General features: G+C 37.5%; 1 protein-coding gene across 1 annotated transcript in view; it reads right to left on the bottom strand.

Moving 5' to 3' along the window:
- wmd (serine-threonine kinase receptor-associated protein wmd) overlaps nucleotides 1-19,692 on the bottom strand; it is a 38,167-nt gene extending 18,475 nt beyond the window's left edge. The window contains exon 1 of the mRNA XM_067776374.1: nucleotides 18,994-19,692. Coding sequence (XP_067632475.1) covers nucleotides 18,994-19,111 — 118 coding nt within the window. The 5' untranslated portion in view covers nucleotides 19,112-19,692. The remainder of the gene's footprint in view (nucleotides 1-18,993) is intronic.
- Nucleotides 19,693-24,278: the final 4,586 nt, after the last annotated feature.

Raw genomic sequence — 24,278 nt, forward strand, 5'->3', positions numbered from 1 at the left:
ATAACTTGATAACCAGCTTATGTGAATACCCCATATTAAAAATTATAGAAACAATTGTAATTTTATTACAATTTTCAGTCACTACGAACTAGAATTGTGGTTTTCCTTACAAAAGATTAGTTTAATTATTTGAAACAGAGCAACAACATAGCATCGATAAAGCTAAGGTTCCCTGATCTAATTATAAAAACCAGGGTATATATCGAAACAATAAAAAAGAAGACCTATCCTAATAGAAAAGTCGTAGCTTAAAAGTTTTGTTAACAAGGAGGTTTCTCGGATATTCTGTTAATAACGGTGTATCTCACCGAAGTTCATTAATAAAAAAGATTTAAATTTAACGTAGCTTATTTCCTTTCCGGATTTCGGAAAAAACTTAGATTGGCAAACTGTTATATTGATCATATGTCTATAAATGAAAAATAAAATCGCCGCTAGGTGACGCAAGGATCGAGATATTCAAACAAATCATACTTGTGGTCCGATTTGGCTCACTTTTGAAACACATAATACACACAAGAATAGAAAGGAATCGCCGCTAGGTGGCGCAAGGATCGAGATATTCCAAAAACCGTATTTGTGGTCCGATTTGCCTCATATTTGGAACACATAATAGATACATGAATAGAAGGCGACATATATGACAGTCCGGTAGAAGTGACATCAAAATATTTTGGAGTTCGAGGAAGGACAAGCATACGTGGCGCAGAGTCGAGTAAAGTCTTTGGACGGATTATGTATTGAAGACTTAGGTTGTAACAAATTGGCAGAAAAGAGTCCTTGTATTAATGAATGAGAAATAATAGGCAATTAAGTAGACTAAAGACTTGAAAATAAAATAATTAAAAAACAATTTTTAAGTTAAACGGTTTTATTGAAAACAATAGTTACAGGAAGTAATAATAATACTAAAAGCTAGAAAATAATTAGGTAGATCCTAGGTACTGGTCATCACACTCGTCACCAATCTAGGGCATTGATAATTAATTTTAAGATAAATTTAATAAAAGCGTTGGCCGCGTAAAATTTCTATTGATAGTCAAAGGACCAAATTATTATATAAGGAGGTCGTATTCGTTGTAAAATACAAAACTTTAGGATGTTTCCATGGTTTCCTATATAAAATTTTACTGGATATAATAAATACTTTGCTTAAATTCAAGGAACAACAAAAATAAAATGTAGTTCATGGTATTATATTTTCACATTTCTAGAATAGGTGTATGTCGTTCACCAACCCAACGTTGAGAACCTAGATTTGCTCACAAAGCTTTTAGTTCCAGCATTATGTTGTTGGTTGCAATGAAATAATATAAATATAAATATAGCGCAGTTAAGTTTTAATAAGGAAGGGTTCAAAAATTATCGTTCTGGTCGAACTATGTGTAAAACTCAGTAGAGCATAAATGAAACTAAGCAATTTTGTTAGTTCTATTTCTATAGATGCTTACTTTTTCTCTTAACGTTTAAACTTTATATCATAGCCTAGATTCAGTAAGCGTGAGTTTTGATATCTGGCATCCAGGGGTTAATAGGCTAGCATCTACGGGGATAATTTTACACAAAATATTTCTTCCAATATCAAATCTCTTTTGCATTTGCTTCAAAAGCTGAATATAAAAATTAAATTTTTTAATCGCATTCGTTGTACATTTATAAAGTTATCGCCTTCAAGAAGTATTTCTGCCTTCCAGTTAAAATATTTCTTGTGCTGGGTGAAAAAGATTTAAATATCGAGGTGCCTTCACAAACTCTCAATATCGCTCGGTAGGCTTGAATTAAGTAAGTGGCAAGTACACTGAATACAAAATAAATTAGTTTCATTCTTTTACTTAGTTTTCAATTCATTAAACTCCACGCTTCATCAGTTGCAAGCCTTGTCAAATTTCTTAGAGGCGCAAGTGCATTTGAAATACATACTTTTAGTTCTACTAGTGACAAACATCTTTCAGTAAGTGTTTAATAACCGATGGAAATGTCTAGTCATTATTATAAATATTAAACAAGAGTTTTTTTCATAAGCCGGCTGTTTCATCAACAATTAACGACAGTGTGTTTGCCAACACTTTTCTTAATGCCTCGCCTAAATTATATCCTAGGTGAAATGTCACTGTTCTCGTACATTTTTATTGACTGAGGAATTTTTTGTGGTGAGAAATCCAATCAAGTAAAGTCAAAATTATATGTGGGTTAACGAATGTGCTGCAAATTTTTTCGGCAATATTGTGAATTTTTACCTGAGTGAAAAATTAAGAAAAGTACCAAAATCGTGGCAACTGCCTAAAAAGGACCAAAATTGAAGAAAATGGACCAGTGGACCAAATGGGGTTGGAAGGGACCATTTTTGGTCCAAATGCACCCAAAGTGGCAACAGTGATCGCCAAAAATGTGTAAAACAAAATCAAGTGCGCAGAAAAGTATGCAACAAAAAGTATGCAACTTAAATTTTTCCCAAATTATTAAAAAAAATAATAAAATTAAAAATTGCTTCAAATAAATGTTTTCATACATTTAAGGCAATACGGGCAATCCCTGATTAACTCGTACAAAGTATGCAACATTGAGGAATAACAGCTTAGCTTCTACGTTTGTTGCATACACAAACAAAGCGAAGTTACCTGGGTTCTTGACGACTTAGGCCGTTATTCCCTTGTGAATACAAATCATTACCGATAACTCTGTTATCGATTAATTTATCGAATTCTCGCAAAGTAATATTGCATTGTCATGGGAGTTATATATGTGTGCAAAATTTCAGCTCAATCGGACACCGGGAAGTGTATCAAATTTAACTTGCAAGATTTCATTACATACAACAACCAAGTGAAAGTAAATAAAAGCTTATAAAAATGGACCATTTATCGCTGTAGCTCTATAACGTGGGTAACTGTAATAGTTTTAACCGGTTGCAGTTAGGGGAACGATTTTTTGAGGGATCCCATTCTAAGTGTTTTAAAGCAAAATGCAAAAATTGTTTCTGGAGCGATTCCAGCTTGTCAGAATGAACCTGATAATGCGGATTCCAAATTATTGAAGCGTATTCCAAAATAGGCCTGACCAACGATATAAAGAGAGTTTTTGTAACGTATGGGTCATTGAATTCTTTAGACCAACGTTTAACGAAAGCCAAAGTACCTTTAGCCCTATTCACGCAAGATTCAATATGAAATTAAAAATCCAGTTTTGGGTCCATTGTAACGCCTAAAGCAATAAAGGTAGTGACTTGCTTGATTAAATAATCGCCAATAGCATAATCATAGGATTGGAAGGACTTCCTTGTAAAACACATGAACTTACACTTCGGTAGGTTTAGTGACAAGCCATTTACATTACAACAATCAACTAGATTATTCAGATCAGCCTGAAGAAATGCCCTATCCACGGGTAAGCGGATAGGCATTATAAGTTTGACATCATCAGCGTACATCAACGGCTTCCAGTGCTTCAAAACACTTGGAAGGTTGTTAATGAACAACATGAACAAAACTCGACCAAGGTGGCTGCCTTGTGGAACCCAGAAGATACGTTTATCAACCGAGACCAGCAATTATTGTATATAACTGTTTTCTTTCCTTTAAGTAAGAAGAAACCCAAGAAAGGAACAATGGAGGAAATCCTAACCGATCAAGTTTGAATAAAAGTATGGATTAAGAAACTTTATCAAAGGCCTTACTAAAATCAGTATAAATAACATCAACAATTAATCTTAAAACTGTTGGATACAAAGGTTGTAAACTCAAGCAAGTTGGACACCGTAGACTTACCCCTGCAAAAGCCATGTTGTGAAAAGTCAACTAATGAAGATACTCTAAAAGCAAGTTGTTTTGTGATGAGCGATTCAAGTAGCTTAGGAATAGTGTTGAGCTTAGCTATTCCTCTATAATTTACAACGCACGTTCTACTTCCATTTTTATGCAGTGGTATTATGAATGATTCTTTCCACTTCTTGGGAAATATCCCTTGCTTCAGAGAGGCATTGAACAAACAGGCTAGGAGTCGATATAAGTATCGAGCACAAGATTTCAGCACAACTGACGGAATTTGATCCGGACCACCAGAGTAAGGTATTGTTAGATTTTCCAGGTGAGTTAAACCATCATCAATACATATAAATGGGACTGCCTGGGAATTCAGGGGAGACAATTTGAAAGGATCATTCAATGGCGGGTAATCAGAGGTATTTGAATAATTAGATTCGAAGAAATCCGCGAACATATTAGCAAATTCGAAGCTATATAGTGTGTATGTTTCGATAGTGTGATATTCAACTCAGCAGTCGATATACATGTACTTAGTTGTGAATATTTCAAAAGATTTTCGGCATTATTCGGGTATTCTTCGGGACTCATGACGGATCTTTACAGATCTTTATGAAATTTAAGGGATCATTAGGGTATATTGGTATTCGGAACTATTTGAGAGGAGCTTATTTAGTTTGTTGTTAACAATATATGTATATTTAAATTATCGGGTTGTTATTGAAAGCAACCGTTATCTGCGAGTTAAGCGCATGCTATCGATTTGTTATCGAAGTGTTAACGATTTGTTATCGGTCAGTTTGGTGCCAGTAACCCATAAAAATCTTGTTATCGATAAAAAAAATTTAATTTCGCAATTGGGAAGGACATCTTCGAGATCAAGCATGGTATACCCAGCGGGTCAGGGGGTTAGAATATACCCCCGGTAGGTATGCCTGTCGTAAGAGGCGACTAAAATACCAGATTCAAGGGGTTGTGTAGCACAATATTTTCAAGTTGCCAGCGGAATATATAGCTTCTCCAAACCCAATTGTCAACCTCACCTATCCGTGGCGAATCCTGTTTCATTAACAGCCGAGGCTCTGGCGACCCCAAGCTCCTCATGGAACTTGGGGGTGGGGAGGGAGGGATAGCCTGGAGGTTTAATGTGGCCATATAAATCGTTCCCGAGATGGTCGGGCTAGTACCTTAATGGTGCTGTGTTACCGGAGCGTACCGGATCTGTATCCGGCAAAGGACCATCACATGGATAACACTCCCCAAAGCTTTCGGGGAGTAACCTTATCGCTACAACAACAACAACAAGCATGGTTTCAAAAATATATTATTCAATTTCTGCGCGGTTTTCTAAACCTATTTGTAAAGGCGTGATGTATGAGATTGCGGGAGATATGTATGTTGTTACCAAACATATATGCATGTAGGTCACTCGTTAATAACAGGGTTCAGAGAATGTTTGAAATATAATTTTTTTTCACAAATTATTCTTTATAGCAAACAATTGCTTCGAATTTTGTTGTTCTTATCATTCCCAATTATTTGAAATTTATTGAAATATTTATACAGCTGGAGTACAGGTTCAACTACTATCACAAATAAAAATTTAAAAAATTTTAATTTTTTGAGTAAGCACAGGAATTTGTTCTCAAATATTTGACATTTTTTTATTTATCTTTTCATTTGTAATGCGAGTTAATTGAAAAACAAACATTTGTTTTCATTCTCCAAAGAGTTTCCTTCATAGATCATACATAAAAATTTTTTACACGGTGTTTTGTGTGAACTAGTGTTTGGAATGGGCAGAGTTTCACATATTGACAAAACAAAATTAGTGCAATACAATGCAGACACAAATTTGTCTAAGTATCTTCGTTTTGAAAAAGAATTAGAAGAACATCTCTTGGGAAACATAAAACGCCATTATGAAGCAGTTCATAAACATAATTTTGGTACTAATTTCATCGAAAGATCTGGTAAGAAGGCGTCAATTAACAAAGGCACCATTAGAGTTAAGCAGGGAGGAGTTCTGGATCTGCTGCGTTGGATTAGTAACAATTAAAAAAATGCCCTTTAGATTTTTTGACAGTGAAAAATACTTTAAGAGATTGCTTCAGCCATATAGCGATACCTACTCTTTAACTATAAATTCAAAAAATCTTTACTGAGCATTTAAGCTTGTGTGCTACTAAAATAAAAACCCAATTAAGACATATTTTAAGGGATAGAACTAGAAGTCTTAAAATAGATGTGGCAAGCTGAATGGGTAATAGAATATTAGGAATAAACGTTCAATACATAAAAGATTATAAAATTATGATCCATACAATTCAATTACGACAAAGGCATGGCTCAAGTTTCATCAAGGATGAAATATCAAAGTGCTTAGTTAGTTACGGAATATGCCTAAAACATATATATTCCACAAGCACTGATAATGGATCCAACATGATCAAGGCATACAAACTCTTGCTTCGCGATGTAGAAGAAATGCAAAATGAGTTCGTGGACTATGCTCATTTCATTTTTAAACGGTTTTATTTAGCTTGAGTTGACAGGCCGCATGGCCGCATACACGGCTGCACGGCCGTTGTGAACGAATCTTGTAATTGAAATTTAAGTAACTTCCCGATAAGCTACAAGCATGAAACTTGGAATATAGTTCAGAACCCGATGACGATGCAATAATAAGAAAAAAATCGCCGCTAGGTGACGCATGGATTGAGATATTCGCAAAAATCGTGTTTATGGACCGATTTGGCTCATATTTGGAACACTTAATACATACAAGAATAGAAATCGACCCGTGAAATAAAATCGCCGCTAGGTGGCGCATGGATCGAGATATTCACAAAAATCGTATTTGTGGCCCGATTTGGCTCATATTTGGAACACATAATACATACAAGAATAGAAAGCGACCTATAAAAAAATCGCCGCTAGGTGACGCATTGATCGAGATATTCGCAAAAATCGTATTTGTGGACCGATTTGGCTCATATTTGGAACACTTAATACATACAAGAATAGAAATCGACCTGTGATATAAAATCACCGCTAGGTGGCGCATGCATCGAGATATTCACAAAAATCGTATTTGTGGCCCGATTTGGCTCATATTTGGAACACTTAATACATACAAGAATTGAAAGCGACCTATCAAAAAAAATCGCCGCTAGGTGGCGGAAGGACCGAGATATTCACAAAAAACATATTTGTGGTCCGATTTTGCCCATATTTGGAACACATAATACATGCAAGAATAGAAAGCCACCTATGAAAAAAATCGCCACTAGGTGGCACAAGGATCAAGATATTCTCAAAAATCGTATTTGTGGTCCGATTTGGCTAATATTTGGAACACACAATACATACAAGAATAGAAAGCGACCTATAAAAAAATCGCCGCTAGGTGACGCATTGATCGAGATATTCGCAAAAATCGTATTTGTTGACCGATTTGGCTCATATTTGGAACACTTAATACATACAAGAATAGAAATCGACCTGTGATATAAAATCACCGCTAGGTGGCGCATGCATCGAGATATTCACAAAAATCGTATTTGTGGCCCGATTTGGCTCATATTTGGAACACTTAATACATACAAGAATTGAAAGCGACCTATCAAAAAAAAAATCGCCGCTAGGTGGCGGAAGGACCGAGATATTCACAAAAAACATATTTGTGGTCCGATTTTGCCCATATTTGGAACACATAATACATGCAAGAATAGAAAGCGACCTATGAAAAAAATCGCCACTAGGTGGCACAAGGATCAAGATATTCTCAAAAATCGTATTTGTGGTCCGATTTGGCTAATATTTGGAACACATAATACATACAAGAATTGAAAGCGACCTATCAAAAAAAATCGCCGCTAGGTGGCGGAAGGATCGAGATATGCACAAAAATCATATTTGTGGTCCGATTTTGCCCATATTTGGAACACATAATACATGCAAGAATAGAAAGCGACCTATGAAAAAAAATCGCCACTAGGTGGCACAAGGATCACGATATTCTCAAAAATCGTATTTGTGGCCCGATTTGGCTCATATTTGGAACACTTAATACATACAAGAATTGAAAGCGATCTACAAATCGCCGCTAGGTGGCGCATGGATCGAGATATTCACAAAAATCGTATTTGTGGCCCGATTTGGCTCATATTTGGAACACATAATACATACAAGAATAGAAAGCGACCTATAAAAAAATTGCCGATAGGTGACGCATTGATCGAGATATTCGCAAAAATCGTATTTGTGGACCGATTTGGTTCATATTTGGAACACTTAATACATACAAGAATAGAAATCGACCTGTGAAATAAAATCACCGCTAGGTGGCGCATGCATCGAGATATTCACAAAAATCGTATTTGTGGCCCGATTTGGCTCATATTTGGAACACTTAATACATACAAGAATTGAAAGCGACCTATCAAAAAAAATCGCCGCTAGGTGGCGGAAGGACCGAGATATTCACAAAAAACATATTTGTGGTCCGATTTTGCCCATATTTGGAACACATAATACATGCAAGAATAGAAAGCGACCTATGAAAAAAATCGCCACTAGGTGGCACAAGGATCAAGATATTCTCAAAAATCGTATTTGTGGTCCGATTTGGCTAATATTTGGAACACATAATACATACAAGAATTGAAAGCGACCTATCAAAAAAAATCGCCGCTAGGTGGCGGAAGGATCGAGATATTCACAAAAATCATATTTGTGGTCCGATTTTGCCCATATTTGGAACACATAATACATGCAAGAATAGAAAGCGACCTATGAAAAAAAATCGCCACTAGGTGGCACAAGGATCACGATATTCTCAAAAATCGTATTTGTGGCCCGATTTGGCTCATATTTGGAACACTTAATACATACAAGAATTGAAAGCGATCTATCAAAAAAAATCGCCGCTAGGTGGCGGAAAGATCGAGATATTCACATAAATCATATTTGTGGTCCGATTTTGCCCATATTTGGAACACTTAATACATACAAGAATTGAAAGCGATCTATCAAAAAAAATCGCCGCTAGGTGGCGGAAAGATCGAGATATTCACATAAATCATATTTGTGGTCCGATTTTGCCCATATTTGGAACACATAATTTTTCTTTATTTCAGTCTATGGCATTTAAAGCCCTTACAGACTAGATAACAATGTTAAATCAAAATTAGATAATTATTTAATAGTATAGTACATAAGTTGAGTATAGACACAATAAAACTTACATGCTATGAAGAGATTGACCAGCACATTTATCTGTTTGAAAAGATATCAGTAAGTATTGTTTTAAAAGTAAACTTAGAAAGAGCAAAATCAATAGCTGAAGAATCAGAGATGCGATTAAAGTCGGTCATAGCTCTAAGCAAAGGTGCGTTTGAGGCATAGAGGGTTCGGACACAATCCGTATAGAAAATAGGTATATTACGAAGAGGCCTTATAGGGATATGGAATCGGAGACTCCTGAGGAGACAAGGTGCATCAACTACACCATTAATGATGTTATAAACAAATGTGAGCGATAGGACAGTTCTTCTACATTCCAGGGAATGTAATTTGATAAGTGAGCACCTGGATTTATAAGATGGAATCGGATGCCCGATTTGGCTCATATTTGGAACAAATATTGCATACAGTCCGGTAGAAGTGACATCAAAATATTTTGGAGTTGGAGGAGGGACAAGCATACGTGGCGCAGAGTCGAGTAAAGTCTTTGGAAGGATTATGTATTGAGGACTTAGGTTGTAACAAATTTTCAGGAAAGAGTCCTTGTAATAATGAGTCACTAAATGAACTAAATCGAATGAGAAATAATAGGCAATTAAATAAAGACTAAAAACTTGAAAATAAAATAATTAAAAAAAATTTTTTAAGTTAAACGGTTTTATTTAAAATAATACTTACATGAAGTAATAATAATACGAAAAGCTAGAAAATAATTAGGTAGGTCCTAGGTACTAGTCATCACACTCCTTATCAATCCATGGCGTTGATCAGACAATTAAATAAAAGCGTTGGACGCGTCATATTTCTACTGATAGTCATAAGTAAAACTAACTGAACCTTAATCAGTCACATTTTTAGAAATTTCACGCGCCCAACGCTTTTATTTAATTGTCTGATCAACGCCATAGATTGATAAGGAGTGTGATGACTAGTACCTAGGACCTACCTAATTATTTTCTAGCTTTTAGTATTATTATTACTTCATGTAGAATTGTTTTCAATAACCCCGTTTAACTTAAAAAAATTTGTTTAATTATTTTATTTTGACTTTTTTCGACTTTGATTTTTAAGGTTTTTTCCATGGCCTACTAAAGAAATGTTCATATGTATACCCTGTCCGACCCCAAAATGTCCGCTAAAAAAATTTAAAAAAAAATATATATTTTTTAACGTTTTTAGCGGACATTTTTGGGTCGGACAGGGTATACATGAAATTTTTATAATCAAGTAAACCTTTGTTTAGTAGATCATAAAAAAAACCTTAAAACTCAAAGTCGAAAAAAAGTAAAAAAAAAAAAAATAAATAAAATTTCGCAGGCTCGAAAATTATTTTTTCGGGTATGCGTAGTGGAACTTTTTTCCCTGAGCCCAAATCCTATCGAAAAATCGATGGCGCGATATCGGTTAACTTTCGTCCATACAAATAGACCCACCCTAATGTATATGTCTTCATAATTATTATCCTTCGCAACTAATTATAGCGGTTATAAATAAAGTCGGGTGACGAAAACAAAATTCGTTTATGTACATTATGTTCTCCTTTGGTACTTAAAAATGAAGAAAAGCGTTTCTTACATAGCCGAAATACTTGTCGGGAAGCCCCTATCCCAATAGAAATCTAGCACCAGAAATTCTCTCATTTACATGGACACTGTGATAAGCGAGTGATATGAGACTTTGTTTACATTAGAAAATCAACGGTGCCATGGCATCGCCATCGCAGCCTTTCCTACTAAGGGCCCGACGGCTTCATATGCTTTTCACAGCATCTTTACGTTTGTCAAGGATCATACGAGGCTTTTTCGTTTCGCAATTCATTGCAACTGTTTTCAATATTGCAAGTCCAAAATCTAAAAGAGAACTCTGTAATACACGCGTCACTTTATAAAGCAAATCACTTATGCCCTTACAGGCGTCCATCGTGGTGAACAGTATGCGAATATTTCGGAGTGGAATCATTGAAGCTCAGCTAATATCTGAATCTCCACACCTTTAGGTTATCGTGTCTCAAAAATAGGTTGTTTATGTTCCTCAGGGCGCGGGATCGAGAACGCAATAGGCCCCACAGTACATATATCTGCTGAAATGCATATGATAAATAGGGGGAATGTTTGCTTAAGAGTGTATAAAAAACAAGTAAGGAAGGTTAAGTTCGGGTGTAACCGAACATTACATACTCAGTTGAGAGCTATGGTGACAACATAAGGGAAAATAACCATGTAGGAAAATGAACCGAGGGAAACCCTGGAATGTGTTTGTATGACATGTGTATCAAATGAAAGGCAGTAAAGAGTATTTTATGAGGGAGTGGGCCATAGTTCTATAGGTGGACGCCATTTAGGGATATAGCCATAAAGGTGGATCAGGGTTGACTCTAGAACGCGTTTGTACGATATGGGTATCAAATGAAAGGTATTAATGAGTATTTTAAAAGGGCGTGGACCTAAGTACTATAGATGGACGCCTTTTCGAGATATCGCCGCAAAGATGGACCAGGGGTGACTCTATAATGCGTTTGTACGATATGGGTATCAAATGAAAGGTGTTAATGAGCATTTTAAAAGGGAGTAATCCTTAGTTCCATAGGTGGACGCCGTTTCGAGATATCGCCATAAAGGTGGACCAGGGGTGACCCTAGAATTTGTTTGCACAATATGGGCATCAAACGAAAGGTGTTAATGAGTATTTTAAAAGGGAGTAATCCTTAGTTCCATAGGTGGACGCCGTTTCGAGATATCGCCATAAAGGTGGACCAGGAGTGACCCTAGAATTCGTTTGTGCAATATGGGTATCAAACGAAAGGAGTTAATGAGTATTTTAAGAGGGAGTGGGCCATAGTTCTATAGGTGGACGCCATTTAGGGATATAGCCATAAAGGTGGATCAGGGTTAACTCTAGAGTGCGTTTGTGCGATATGGGTATCAAATGAAAGGTATTAATGAGTATTTTAAAAGGGCGTGGACCTAAGTTCTATAGATGGACGCCTTTTCGAGATATCGCCGTAAAGATGGACCAGGGGTGACTCTAGAATGCGTTTGTACGATATGGGTATCAAATGAAAGGTGTTAATAAGCATTTTAAAAGGGAGTAATCCTTAGTTCCATAGGTGGACGCCGTTTCGAGATATCGCCATTAAGGTGGACCAGGGGTGACCCTAGAATTTGTTTGCACAATATGGGCATCAAACGAAAGGTGTTAATGAGTATTTTAAAAGGGAGTGGGCCTTAGATCTATAGGTGGACGCCGTTTCGAGATATCGCCATAAAGGTGGGCCAGGGGTGACTCTAGAATTCGTTTGTGCAATATGGGTATCAAACGAAAGGAGTTAATGAGTATTTTAAGAGGGAGTGGGCCTTAGTTCTATAGGTGGACGCATTTTCGAGGTATCGCAATAAAGGTGGACCAGGAGTGACTCTAGACTTTGTTTGTACGATATGGGTATCAAATGAAAGGTGTTAATGAGTATTTTTAAAAGGGAGTGGGCCTTCGTTCTATAGGTGTTCGCCTTTTCGAAATATCGCCATAAAGGTCGACCAGGGGTGACTCTAGAATGAGTTTGTACGATATGGGTATCAAATTAAAGGTATTAATGAGAGTTTTAAAAGGGAGCGGTGGTACTTGTATATGTGAAGGCGTTTTCCAGATATCGACCAAAATGTGGACAAGGGTGACCCAGAACATCATCTGTTGGATACCGCTAATTTATTTATATATGTAATACCTGCCAAGATTTTAAGGGTTTTTTTATTTCGCCCTGCAGAACTTTTTCATTTTCTTCTACTTAATATGGTAGGTGTCACAACCATTTTATAAAGTTTTTTCTAAAGTTATATTTCGCGTCAATAAAACAATCCAATTACCTTACCATATTTCATCCCTTTTTTCGTATTTGGTATAGAATTATGTAATTTTTTTCATTTTTCGTAATTTTCGATATCGAAAAAGTGGGCGTGGTCATAGTCGGATTTCGTTCATTTGTCATACCAAGATAAAGTGAGTTCAGATAAGTACGTGAACTGAGTTTAGTAAAGATATATCGGTTTTTGCTCAAGTTATCGTGTTAACGGCCTTGCGGAAGGACAGACGGACGACTGTGTATAAAAACTGGGCGTGACATCAACCGATTTCGCCCATTTTCACAGAAAACAGTTAACGCCATAAAGTCTATGCCCCTACCAAATTTCAAAAGATTGGTTAATTTTTGTTCGACTTATGGCGTTAAAAGTATCCTAGACAAATTAAATGAAAAAGGGCGGAGCCACGCCCATTTTTTAATTTTATTTTATTTTTGTATTTTGTTGCACCATATCATTACTGGGGTTGAATCTTGACATAATTTACTTATATACTGTAAAGATATTAAATTTTTTGTTAAAATTTTACTTAAAAAAAAATTTTTTTTTTAAAGTGGGCGTGGTCCTTCTCCGATTTTGCTAATTTTTATTAAGCGTACATATAGTAATAAGAGTAACGTTCCTGCCAAATTTCATCATGATATCTTCAACGACTGCCAAATTACAGCTTGCAAAAGTTTTAAATTACCTTCTTTTAAAAGTGGGCGGTGCCACGCCCGTTGTCCAAAATTTTACTAATTTTCTATTTTGCGTCATAAGTTCAATTCATCTACCAAGTTTCGTCGCTTTATCGGTCTTTTGTAATGAATTATCGCACTTTTTCGGTTTTTCGAAATTTTCGATATCGAAAAAGTGGGCGTGGTTATAGTCCGATATCGTTCATTTTAAATAGCGATCTGAGATGAATGCTCAGGAACCTACGTACCAAATTTCATCATTTTTCGATCCTGATTATTTTGATATATGGAAGTCTATATCTATCTCGATTCCTTTATATATGTACAACCAACCGTTATCCAATCAAAATTAATATACTCTGTGAGCTCTGCTCAACTGAGTATAAAAATCATTCAGTTGTATAAATGAAATGGAAGCAGAATATTTGTCAAAATTGTATAGAGGCATAAATGAATGTAAAAAAAAATGTTTTTCCGAATTTATAGAATATTTAATTATTCGCCAGTAATAAATGAAAACAAATGTTTGTTTTAAAATTGATTCGCAGACAATATAAAAAATTAAATGAATGATTTTAATTCTTTTTTTTTATGTAAAAGAATTTTTCAGAACCCTGGTTAATAAGTTAAAACCCAAAAATAAAGAAACAGGTATTAAATAAAATGTTTTAAATAATGACGAAAAGTGAAAACAAAGACCACAAAACGCACCTTAATAATTAAAATTGATTACATGTAAAAATTTAATAAAAAAAATTTGTTAGCAAAAGAAACGCACACAAAACAGAGAAGTGAAAAATGGCAAGCAAAAAACATGCGACAAGTCCAAGGTTCTTCCTGTATATGCACAGCACACAAGCTGCGATATTCACAGTAAAAGTCAGTACAACAGGCAATAACTGACATTCACTGAGATACGAAACAAACAAAAGTTTTAGCGTAATGTTTACTTATTTTGTAGAAAAGCTCTTAGTAGCTACAGCAAGAATTGTATTAACAAAAAAAAGAATTAATATTGCAAGCCAGGAAAATCAGCGATCCAATGGAGGTCACACTGCATTGTGAAGTAGTAGTATTTTTGAACTAAGTCGTTGATTTACGGTATGTTGAACTAAAGCTCAAAGCTACTACCAACCAATCATTTATTGGCTGGGCAAAATAAACGCACACCCAATACATGTAGATAGGACAGAACAAAAGTGGTAAACAGGTTTCGTTTGGAGTAACCAGTAGACCTTTTATCTCAACTATTTCTTTTATTTTTTATTTGCCAATATGTATTTTAATTAAGTCGTGAGTACTTATGCATATACATACATAATGACATTTGCACATACTCGTACATACAATGTTATCAAAGAATGTAGGTCAGGGCCTACCCTTAAGCAAATAAAGAGTATTACTTGTAATTATGGTACTCAGCAAATTATCTAATTATTATGGTGGTTCATCGTCACGGGTGAGACAAACATAGCATTGCATATTATTTGGTTGGAATATATATATTAACAGACTTTAGTAACAATACCTTGGTATATATCTAATTAAGAAATTTTTCATTTTGAAATAGCATTCAACATAAAGCAGCATAAAAATAATTCAACAAGTAAATAACAGTACATTCCGTATACCCCAGCGGGTTAGGGGATCAGAATATACCCGCGGTAGGTATGCCTGTCGGAAGAGGCGACTAAAATACCAGATTCAAGGGGCTGTGTAGCGCATCCCTTCAGGTTGCCAGTGCAATATATACCTTCTCCAAACCCAATTGTCAACCTCACCTATCCGCGGCATCGTTCCCGAGATGGTCGGGCTAGCACCTTAATGGTGCTGTGGTACCGGAGCGTACCGGATCTGTATCCGGCAAAGGATCATCACATCGATAACAATCCCCAAAGCCTTCGGGGAGCAACCTTATCGCTACAACAACAACAACAACAGAACATTCCGTACTAGAAATGTCAGACCGCGCGAGTAATTAAAGCCCTTAAACCCTGTGCGGGTGTGTTTCTATTACCTATTTTTGTTTCGACTCCTAAGCATGCGATGATTTTTTACGACTTTCGACGTGGATTATCAAGACAGGAGTGCTTGAAACAACTTACTTCCACTTTTGGTGATGAAGCCCCATCCTTTGCCACTGTGAAACGCTGGTATAACGAATTGCATCGTGGCCGCCGTTCGCTCAGGGACGAAAGTTGTGAAGATCGTCCAAAATCAATTGTTGTGCAACAAAACATTGACGCTGTGCGCGAACTTATATTGCAAGATCGTCATACGACTTATCGTGAGATTGAGGCATCCCTGGGCATTAGTATGACGAGTATCAATAAGATATTGCATGAACATTTAGCTGTGAAGGAAATTTTTTCGCGATGGATCCCGCATAATTTTACAAAAGCTCAATCCTCAATACCTCAATCGGAGTGGAAAAAGTGCTACGAAAATTGGTTTGAACGCATGCAAAATTGTATTGATTATCATGGAGAATACTTCGAAAAACAATAAATATAATAATAAATTACTGTCTTTTCATTATTAGACTCAAACTATAAATAGCAACCCTCGTATACGTATTGCATGTTGGTTCCCCACATGACATTCAGTGCATATATTGCGCAACACAGAACACAACGCTTCTTACAGCAATTTCTTTATGGTTTAACCCTGATGAAAATCCTAGGTTCCTTGGCTTTCCAATAGAGGATTTTGATGAAAATTCTTGGTGGTCGTACCTATTGAACCGGGTAAACCTTTGTTACAACCGTAGCAGCAATACTTTAAGCATAACCAGTGGTTAACACGAAGCGACCAACAAGGCATCGATCAAAAGGAATCCTGTGGAATGTTTTAGGCGCCCTTAAGAGCTTAGTAACATTGGATTTTTACAGTATTGCTTTTATTGGCAGTACTTCTTCCTACTTCTTATATAAAAGGAAAATGTCTAATTAATCTGATAAAAATATTAAACATAGTTTCGATAAGCAAATTTGGGCTATTATGCGTGACTAATAAATACCCCCCAGCGGGTTAGGCGGTCAGAATATACCCGCGGTAGGTATGCCTGTCGTAAGAGGCGACTAAAATACCAGATTCAAGGGGCTGTGTAGCGCAGCCCTTCAGGTTGCCAGCGCAATATATAGCTTCTCCAAACCCAATTGTCAACCTCACCTATCCGCGGCAAAACCTGTTTCACTAACAGACGAGGCTCTAGCGACCCTGAGCTCCTCATGGAACTTGGGGTTGGGGAGGGAGGGGATGGCCTAAAGGTTTAATGTGGCCACATAAATCGTTCACGAGATGGCCGGCCTAGCACCTTAATGGTGCTGTGATACCGGAGCGTACCGGATCTGTATCCGGCAAAGGACCATCACATCGATAACACTCCCCAAAGCCTTCGGGGAGCAGCGTTATCGCTACAACAACAACAACAAATAAATACAAAGCACCTTCCTACGTCACCTTCCTAATTCACTTTAACCTGTTACAGAAGGGAGTTAAGTTTTACAAGACACCGGTAACAGTGTTAGCGAAAAAAAAACGTTTTTGTTTTAGATATCAGCCCTCGAAAATCCTAGACTATCAACGACAGTCTTCTTGGAATTATTCAGGCAAGATTTGTTATGTACTTTAAAATTATTTCTACAGTCCATTATAACGCCGTGGGGTTAAATGGGGTTACACTGAAATGACAGTCCTTGGTCGGGAAAAATCCCGAGTCGCTCAGGTACATAGACCCGACTGCCTTGGGAAGCGGTTTTATGAAGATGGCTTTTTTGGGGTTACACTCCACAAACAGGCGTCGGACCTCTATGCCAGGAATTGCCCGGTGAAAACTGTACTCAAAGAACAATACCCTAAACTTGCAGAAGAGAAACACACACTCCCTAGGGAAAAGCAGTCACTCTAGCTCAGCTTCGATCTGGATACTGTAACAGGTTAAACTCTTGCCTATCCAGAATCAACCCCGACATACAAAACATATGTCCTGCTTGTAACGTGTCCTCACATGACACCAACCATCTCTTCAACTGTATTGTGGAACCAACGCCTCTAACAGCCCTCTCATTATGGTCCACCCCTGTTGAAACAGCAAGTTTCTTTAGACTCCCGTTAGAGGATATTGATGACAATTTGTGATCGGTCGAACCTATTGGATGGGGGAAGCACTGCTACATCAACAACAACACCAACAACAACAACAGGATGGCTTTCTTAACAATATAATCAATTGCATTTGAAAGATTTCCTTGCAAAACATATGAGCATATAAGCAGCACAAATTTTAGTGAACCAAAAATTTGGGGAAATCTATAAAAAGAAGTTTTTAGTCTCCGTGGGTTTAGGGTAATGTTACGTATATGAGCACAGCGCATTCTAAACCACTTAATCCCCAGGCACATACTTCCTTCCATTCCTGTCCTTGTTGTTCCTGTTTCAAATCTAAAAATATCCCGAAGATTTCGGGAGTGTTAAGAACGTTTGCGGGTTTGAATTTTATGATAACCAGAATTTCCCCGAGTTCGTTTAATTAATTCGAGCCCTTCAACCCCCGGGGGTAAATTCTCATTTCTCAAACTAACTGCGATCACGAAACGATTTAAATAAATGACCGCGAACTCAAGCCAACGCAGTAGGACACACACTAACCTTGCAACATATAGTTCCTAGTGTTCACATCTTGTTCTTGTTGTTGTAGCGATAAGGTTGCTCCCCGAAGGCTTTGGGGAGTGTTATCGATGTGATGGTCCTTTGCCGGATACAGATCCGGTACGCTCCGGTACCACAGCACCATTAAGGTGCTGGCCCGACCATCTCGGGAACGATTTATGTGGTCACATTAAACCTTCAGGCCATCCCCTCCCTCCCCAACCCCAAGTTCCATAAGGAGCTTAGGGTCGCCAGAACCTCGTCTGTTAGTGAAACAGGATTCGCCGCGGATAGGTGAGGTTGACAATTGGGTTTGGAGAAGCTATATGTTGCGCTGGCAACCTGCAGTCGCCTCTTACGACAGGCATACCTACCGCGGGTATATTCTGACCCCCCCTAACCCGCTGGGGGAGTAGTGTTCACATCGTTCATTGATGTTTTTTCCTATTGAAGGACTGAAACAATGTGCTCATCTGGCTATAAGATCTTCAGATAGGCGACGACATATTTAGACTCTCACCCGGTGACGAAGTTATTTCTTGATTAACATCCAGCCCATTCAAGCCGATCTCCTCTTCAAGCTTACATGTTTTATGGCGACTCCGAACGGCATTTGCAACGTAGATACATTTCTATTTAGAAGCTTTTAATGGCAGATAGAAACTCGGAGTGCTTGCCAAATCACTATCGTGGCCTCACCACACTAGCAAAACTCTTTTCTTATTGAATAGGTAAAGCATATTTCCTCCCAAGCCTAATAGTTTTATGATATAATTCCTGCCTAAGTATAATTATCATTATAATTACCTTTACACGCCGATATGAGGTAGTAACCGCTCTCGCAAATATCACTAAAATCCAAATGCACAACGGGGCGTGTGTGGCCACTGCAGGTCAACGGGATTTGACGCAAATTAGAGGTCATTCTTTCAAATATTTTTGTATGGACGTGAGCTGTTGCGTTCAACGCCTTGTATTAGTCAAAATTAATTTGTTTAATTTATCCTTCAACTTGACGTTGGCAGCGCTGCCAAAACTATGCAGCCGTAGCTAAGCGTCAAATTTTTTTCAGGCCACCGCCACCGTTTTTGCTTCGGCTTACTGCACTTTTTGTGTGTGCGTCTGTGTCTTTACTTCTTTCGTTTTTGTTTTTAAGGCCTTTGTTTTATTTATTTATAATTAAAAACGTTTCTAGTATTACTTAAACTTTCATTTTACGTTCTCACAACTTTTTTTCAATGGGATTATCGTTTAATTTTGTTACAATTGAATCTTCGGTTTTTTGTACTTTTTATAGCGCTTTGCAATGTTACCTCACGAACACAAATAGGATGAATAAAACTATTTAATGAATTTCATAGAATTGAATTGATTTTGCGTCAAATCGGATTTTTTTCTTCTCCACTAGCTACTAGAAATTTAAAGTTTCGTTTTGTTCGTCTTATTAGGATTTTTATATTAAGCGAGATGCAATGAAAAACAAAGACTGAATGAAGAAAAATCTGACAATTGTTGTGTTGTCTTGTTAACATTAGCGCAGAGATGCCATACCTCTCAAAATGTTTAACGAAACCATTGTGAATAGTATGAATTCACAATGATCGAAAAACCACTAAGGCAGTGTTTAGGCTATGAAGAGAACAAGGGATTTATTTAATACAAGTAAACTTGTAAATTGACTAGTAAAACTACCATATCTTTGACAATGAAACACGTAAAACCAAAAACACTTTTTAAAGGGCCCATTAATGATACTTAGCATAGACTTGATTTGACTTGGCGTAAGCCTGGCAACTTAGCCACGATTATACTCCGCTTAGCGCATACAATCTGGCATCATAATCAGGCTTAAAATTTATTTTTAAATAAATGTAAATTTTTTTAACAAAATTTCAAAATGAAATGGAAACAAACAAATGGCATTTCAAAATGTAAACGTCACTTAGAACTTACATAGAAAATCAAAATTCAACAGACTTGTAAGTCAAGTTAAGTGTTGCTAAGTTTTGAGTAATCAGTAACATGCAATGTTCATTTAACAGAACTGTAAGTGACAGTTCTCAAGTCAAGTCAAGTCTATGCTAAATATGGGTAATGGGCCCTTAAGAGCACAGGGATTTTTTTTTGAACATTCTATTCCGTATCGTGATTACCCATACTGCTCACACAGATAGGGCAAATGTAAACGAAGTGTAAAGCTGTACTATTCGTACATTTTAGATTTTTGCTGGGTAGTTAGCAGAGCTGTAAAACTGTGCAATCATTTGAAATTTTAAATAATTGATTTAAGAATGCTGATCTTCATTCAATCATTCCTTGTTAAGGAATGTAGCTTAAAAGTTAACCCATTCTTCATTCAGTAGTGGAAGTAAAGACTGCACTCCTAAATTCATTCGATGAAAGAATGAAATAATTAAATGAACCAAAAACATTTTTCAATACAGAATAAGCATTCAAATGAATGCAGCCTTTGCTGAGTGTGCACACACTTTTCTAGTACCAATCAATTATGAAAAATTTCGTACATTCACAAAACCCGCTCAAATATCACATGGTTGCATTTAATTAAAACCACATCAACACAAAAATTTAATTGTTGTCCGTGATGACCAGTTTATTCATTATTTAAATGGTAATAAAGCATAAAGAAGTTAACTGGAAAAGTATTTTTATTGAAAATTTCCCAAAAATTTAATAATAAAAAAAACAAATGACAAATATTTCAACATCGCTGTTTTAAAAATTGTCATCGTTTCAAATAAGTGTTGACAATGTGCCACATAAAAGGTACTTACTTGCATGAAAAAGTAGTAACCTACATTTGAACGTCCTCAATTGGTGATTAAACAATTGAAGAAAAGGCAATTCAATAAAAAAAAGCTCTTAAGCTCCTTCATATATTCTTTTTAGCGGTATATGGTCAAATACTGTATATATTGTAACGAATGTTAGCAGCACTGAGCGATGCTATCGTCTCTAAGCCGATACTAAGCAGTGACGTGAATTCACATCCATAGAACAATCATTATGTATCTACATAAACGAAACAACAATTGCGTCTACACATATGTACCATGTACGTATACGAGCAGCGGAGAGTCAATGCACAAACACATGCATATATCTGAGATACTCCTAAAAGTATGCGATGAGAAAAACTATAAAATTGTGCAATTGTAGTTACAGCTGAGAAGTTTGAGAGCTGCTGGACTAGTAGATTCTGGAAGCGCCTAGAAGATGCGAAGGTTGAAATCAAAGAGTATAAAAGGCAGCAATTGTAGAGGCGCTGGAATTCAGTTTGATTTGAGATTTCGATTAAGACGCTATCTAGCGAGTAAGAGCAGTATTATTTTGAATAGTAGAGTTTCATTGAGATATCAATCAGTGTGGTTATTAAGCAAGCTATTCGTTGCACAGTTTGAGTGTTATTGTGAAGTAATTTAATAAAGGCCATTTTGCATTATTACAAATTGGAGTTATCTATTCAACAGTTTAGTGATTCGAACTTAGCAGAGGATTGCAAATAAGAGGATTTGCAAGTAAAATCGTTACAATTGGTGTCAGAAGAGGAATTGTTGAATAAATTCCGAAGATTGGGAATACAACTGGTACATGGCAAAGTTGAGTGAATTGACGATCCAGCAACTGAAGGAGGAGTTGGAAGTCCGTGGATTGGCTACTTCTGGCGATAAATCCCAGCTACAAAAACGACTAAGTGTAGCTATGATATTTGAAGGAATCTACGATGCCGAGGAGTATGTCTTTCATTATGATAGCGACAAAGCAACAAAAAAAATGAAGAAAAAAAACGAAAAACCGCAGACAGTGACGAGCACAATATCTGTACAAACATCGAAATGGCATCTCAGCTGGAGTCACAGGAGGCACGCATTTCAGAAATGGCGTCGCAAATGTCATCTCAATTGGAAGAACAGAAGACATATATGTCATCTCAACCGGAAGCGCAAGAGGCACGTATATCTGGAATGTCGACAAAAATTTCGGAACAGGTATCATCGCAGCTCTTTGCGAAACTGGAAGAGCAGGATGCAAAAATTTTACAACTCGAGGACAAAATTGATGCCGAAATAGAAGCGTTGAAAGGTCTTATGCAACAGTTACAACTAAATCGCCCAGCTGTTCCAGCGAGCAATCCGAAGGTAAAAACTCCATCTTTTGACGGCTCTGTTCCTTTCGAGGTATTCAAGCTTCAATTTGAGAAGACGTCAGCAGTGAACAACTGGAATGCTGAAGATAAAGTTGTTGCTCTATTCGTAGCATTGAAGGGGTCAGCAGCCGAAATCCTACAGACGATTCCCGAGGGAGAGCGGAACAACTATGAAGCATTGATGGCCGCTGTCGAGAGACGTTATGGAAGCGAGCATAGAAAACAGATATACCAAATTGAGTTGCAAAACCGTTACCAAAAAGCAAATGAGACATTACAGGAGTTTGCTTCGGATGTTTAAAGATTGGCTCATCTTGCAAATGCGGACGCACCCGTGGATACACTGAAAGGGTAAAGATTCAGAGCTTTATTAACGGCATACGGGACGTCGAAACGAAGCGAGCCACAGACGCGAACCCAAAGCCAACATTTGCTGAAACGGTATCCCATGCACTGACTCAGGAAACAGCGTCACTTTTGAGTAAGCCCGCATACAAAGCTTATCGTGTGGAAGTGGAAAGGCCAGATTGGGTAGACACAATTTTGGAAGCACTGAAGGGATCACAACAGAAGAATGCCGGAGTTATTAAATGTTTCAAGTGCGCAACCTAGGTCATATTGCACGACATTGCAGCACCGGTCCCAATAGCTCCAACAACGTGGGTGGGCGTAAACGCAAAGCTGGAGGAAATGAGCAAGAGCGTGTCGGATGTAAAGAACGAAAACTTGCCCAGGCTATTGAATGTCCTGTGATATATGCGTCGCAAATTGGAAGGAAATCAAGCAGTCTTACCGTCAGAGGGAATGTGGATGGCAAGGAGCGTGTACTGACTGTAGATACGGGCGCATCTCATTCCTTGATCCGATCTGATTTGGTCAACAGGAAAGTAAAGCCATTACCTGGAGCAAGATTGCGTACGATTACTGGCGAGTATAACCAAGTCCAGGGAGAAGTGGTATGTGTGAAGTCTTAATTGGGGAGGTCATGGTTCTACACAAATTCGTTGTGGCAGAGATCGTTGATGAAGTCATATTGGGAGTGGACTTCTTGGTTGACCATGACATCAAGATCGATATGCAGAGAAGGGTGATGCGTTATAAGAACCAGGATATCCCACTTAACTTCAGTTTGGAGAAAGGGTTCAGCAGTAATAGGGTACTGGTGGAAAAGATTCGACAAAGACCACGAAAGTCAAAGGCAAAGGTTGATAGATCAAATGGGCCAAATAAATCAAAAGTACCTGCCAGAGAAACACTGGCTTTGACAAAACCTAATGGACGCACAACTGTGGGGAAACGTGGGAACGATACTGATTATGCAAAGCAAATCCATCCAGCCCAAGCTCTACGGAGTAGTTCATTGGCCAAACAACAGAGTGTGAAGGAACGGACCAGGGTATTGAGTAGGTAGGTAGGTTGAACTGGCCGGTCCATAAGGACCTCACATAGACTGATTGAGTCCGTAGTGTTACCAGAAGTTTGTTTTAACGACCAAACTGAAAAACCCTATCAAAAACCAGGACCTATGTTATTAAATAACTCCGTCCTCTTAGCAAATACTAGAAGCTTCCTAGGACTTAAGCCACTTGCTGCTTCTAGATCTGACAGCTGTATCACTTCTAATAGCTGGAGTCTTAGCCTGGCAAGTGCAGGGCACGAGCACAGAACGTGCTCGATCGTTTCCTCCTCCAACCCGCACTTCCTACATCTGCTATCACTGACCAAGCCTAGTTTAAAGGCATGTGACGCCAGAAGGCAGTGTCCAGTCAGAATACCCGTCATGAGTCTACAGTCCTCTCTGTTTAATGATAGGAGCAACTGTGTTAGTCTAAGGTTGTAAGACCTACACATAATCTTCGACACTTTACAGCCCCGCGCTTGAACCCACGCCTTTCCCGCTTGGTCGATCATGTGCACCTCTCGC

This window comes from Eurosta solidaginis, chromosome 3 (assembly GCF_040869045.1).
Source record: "Eurosta solidaginis isolate ZX-2024a chromosome 3, ASM4086904v1, whole genome shotgun sequence".
Taxonomy (NCBI): domain Eukaryota; kingdom Metazoa; phylum Arthropoda; class Insecta; order Diptera; family Tephritidae; genus Eurosta; species Eurosta solidaginis.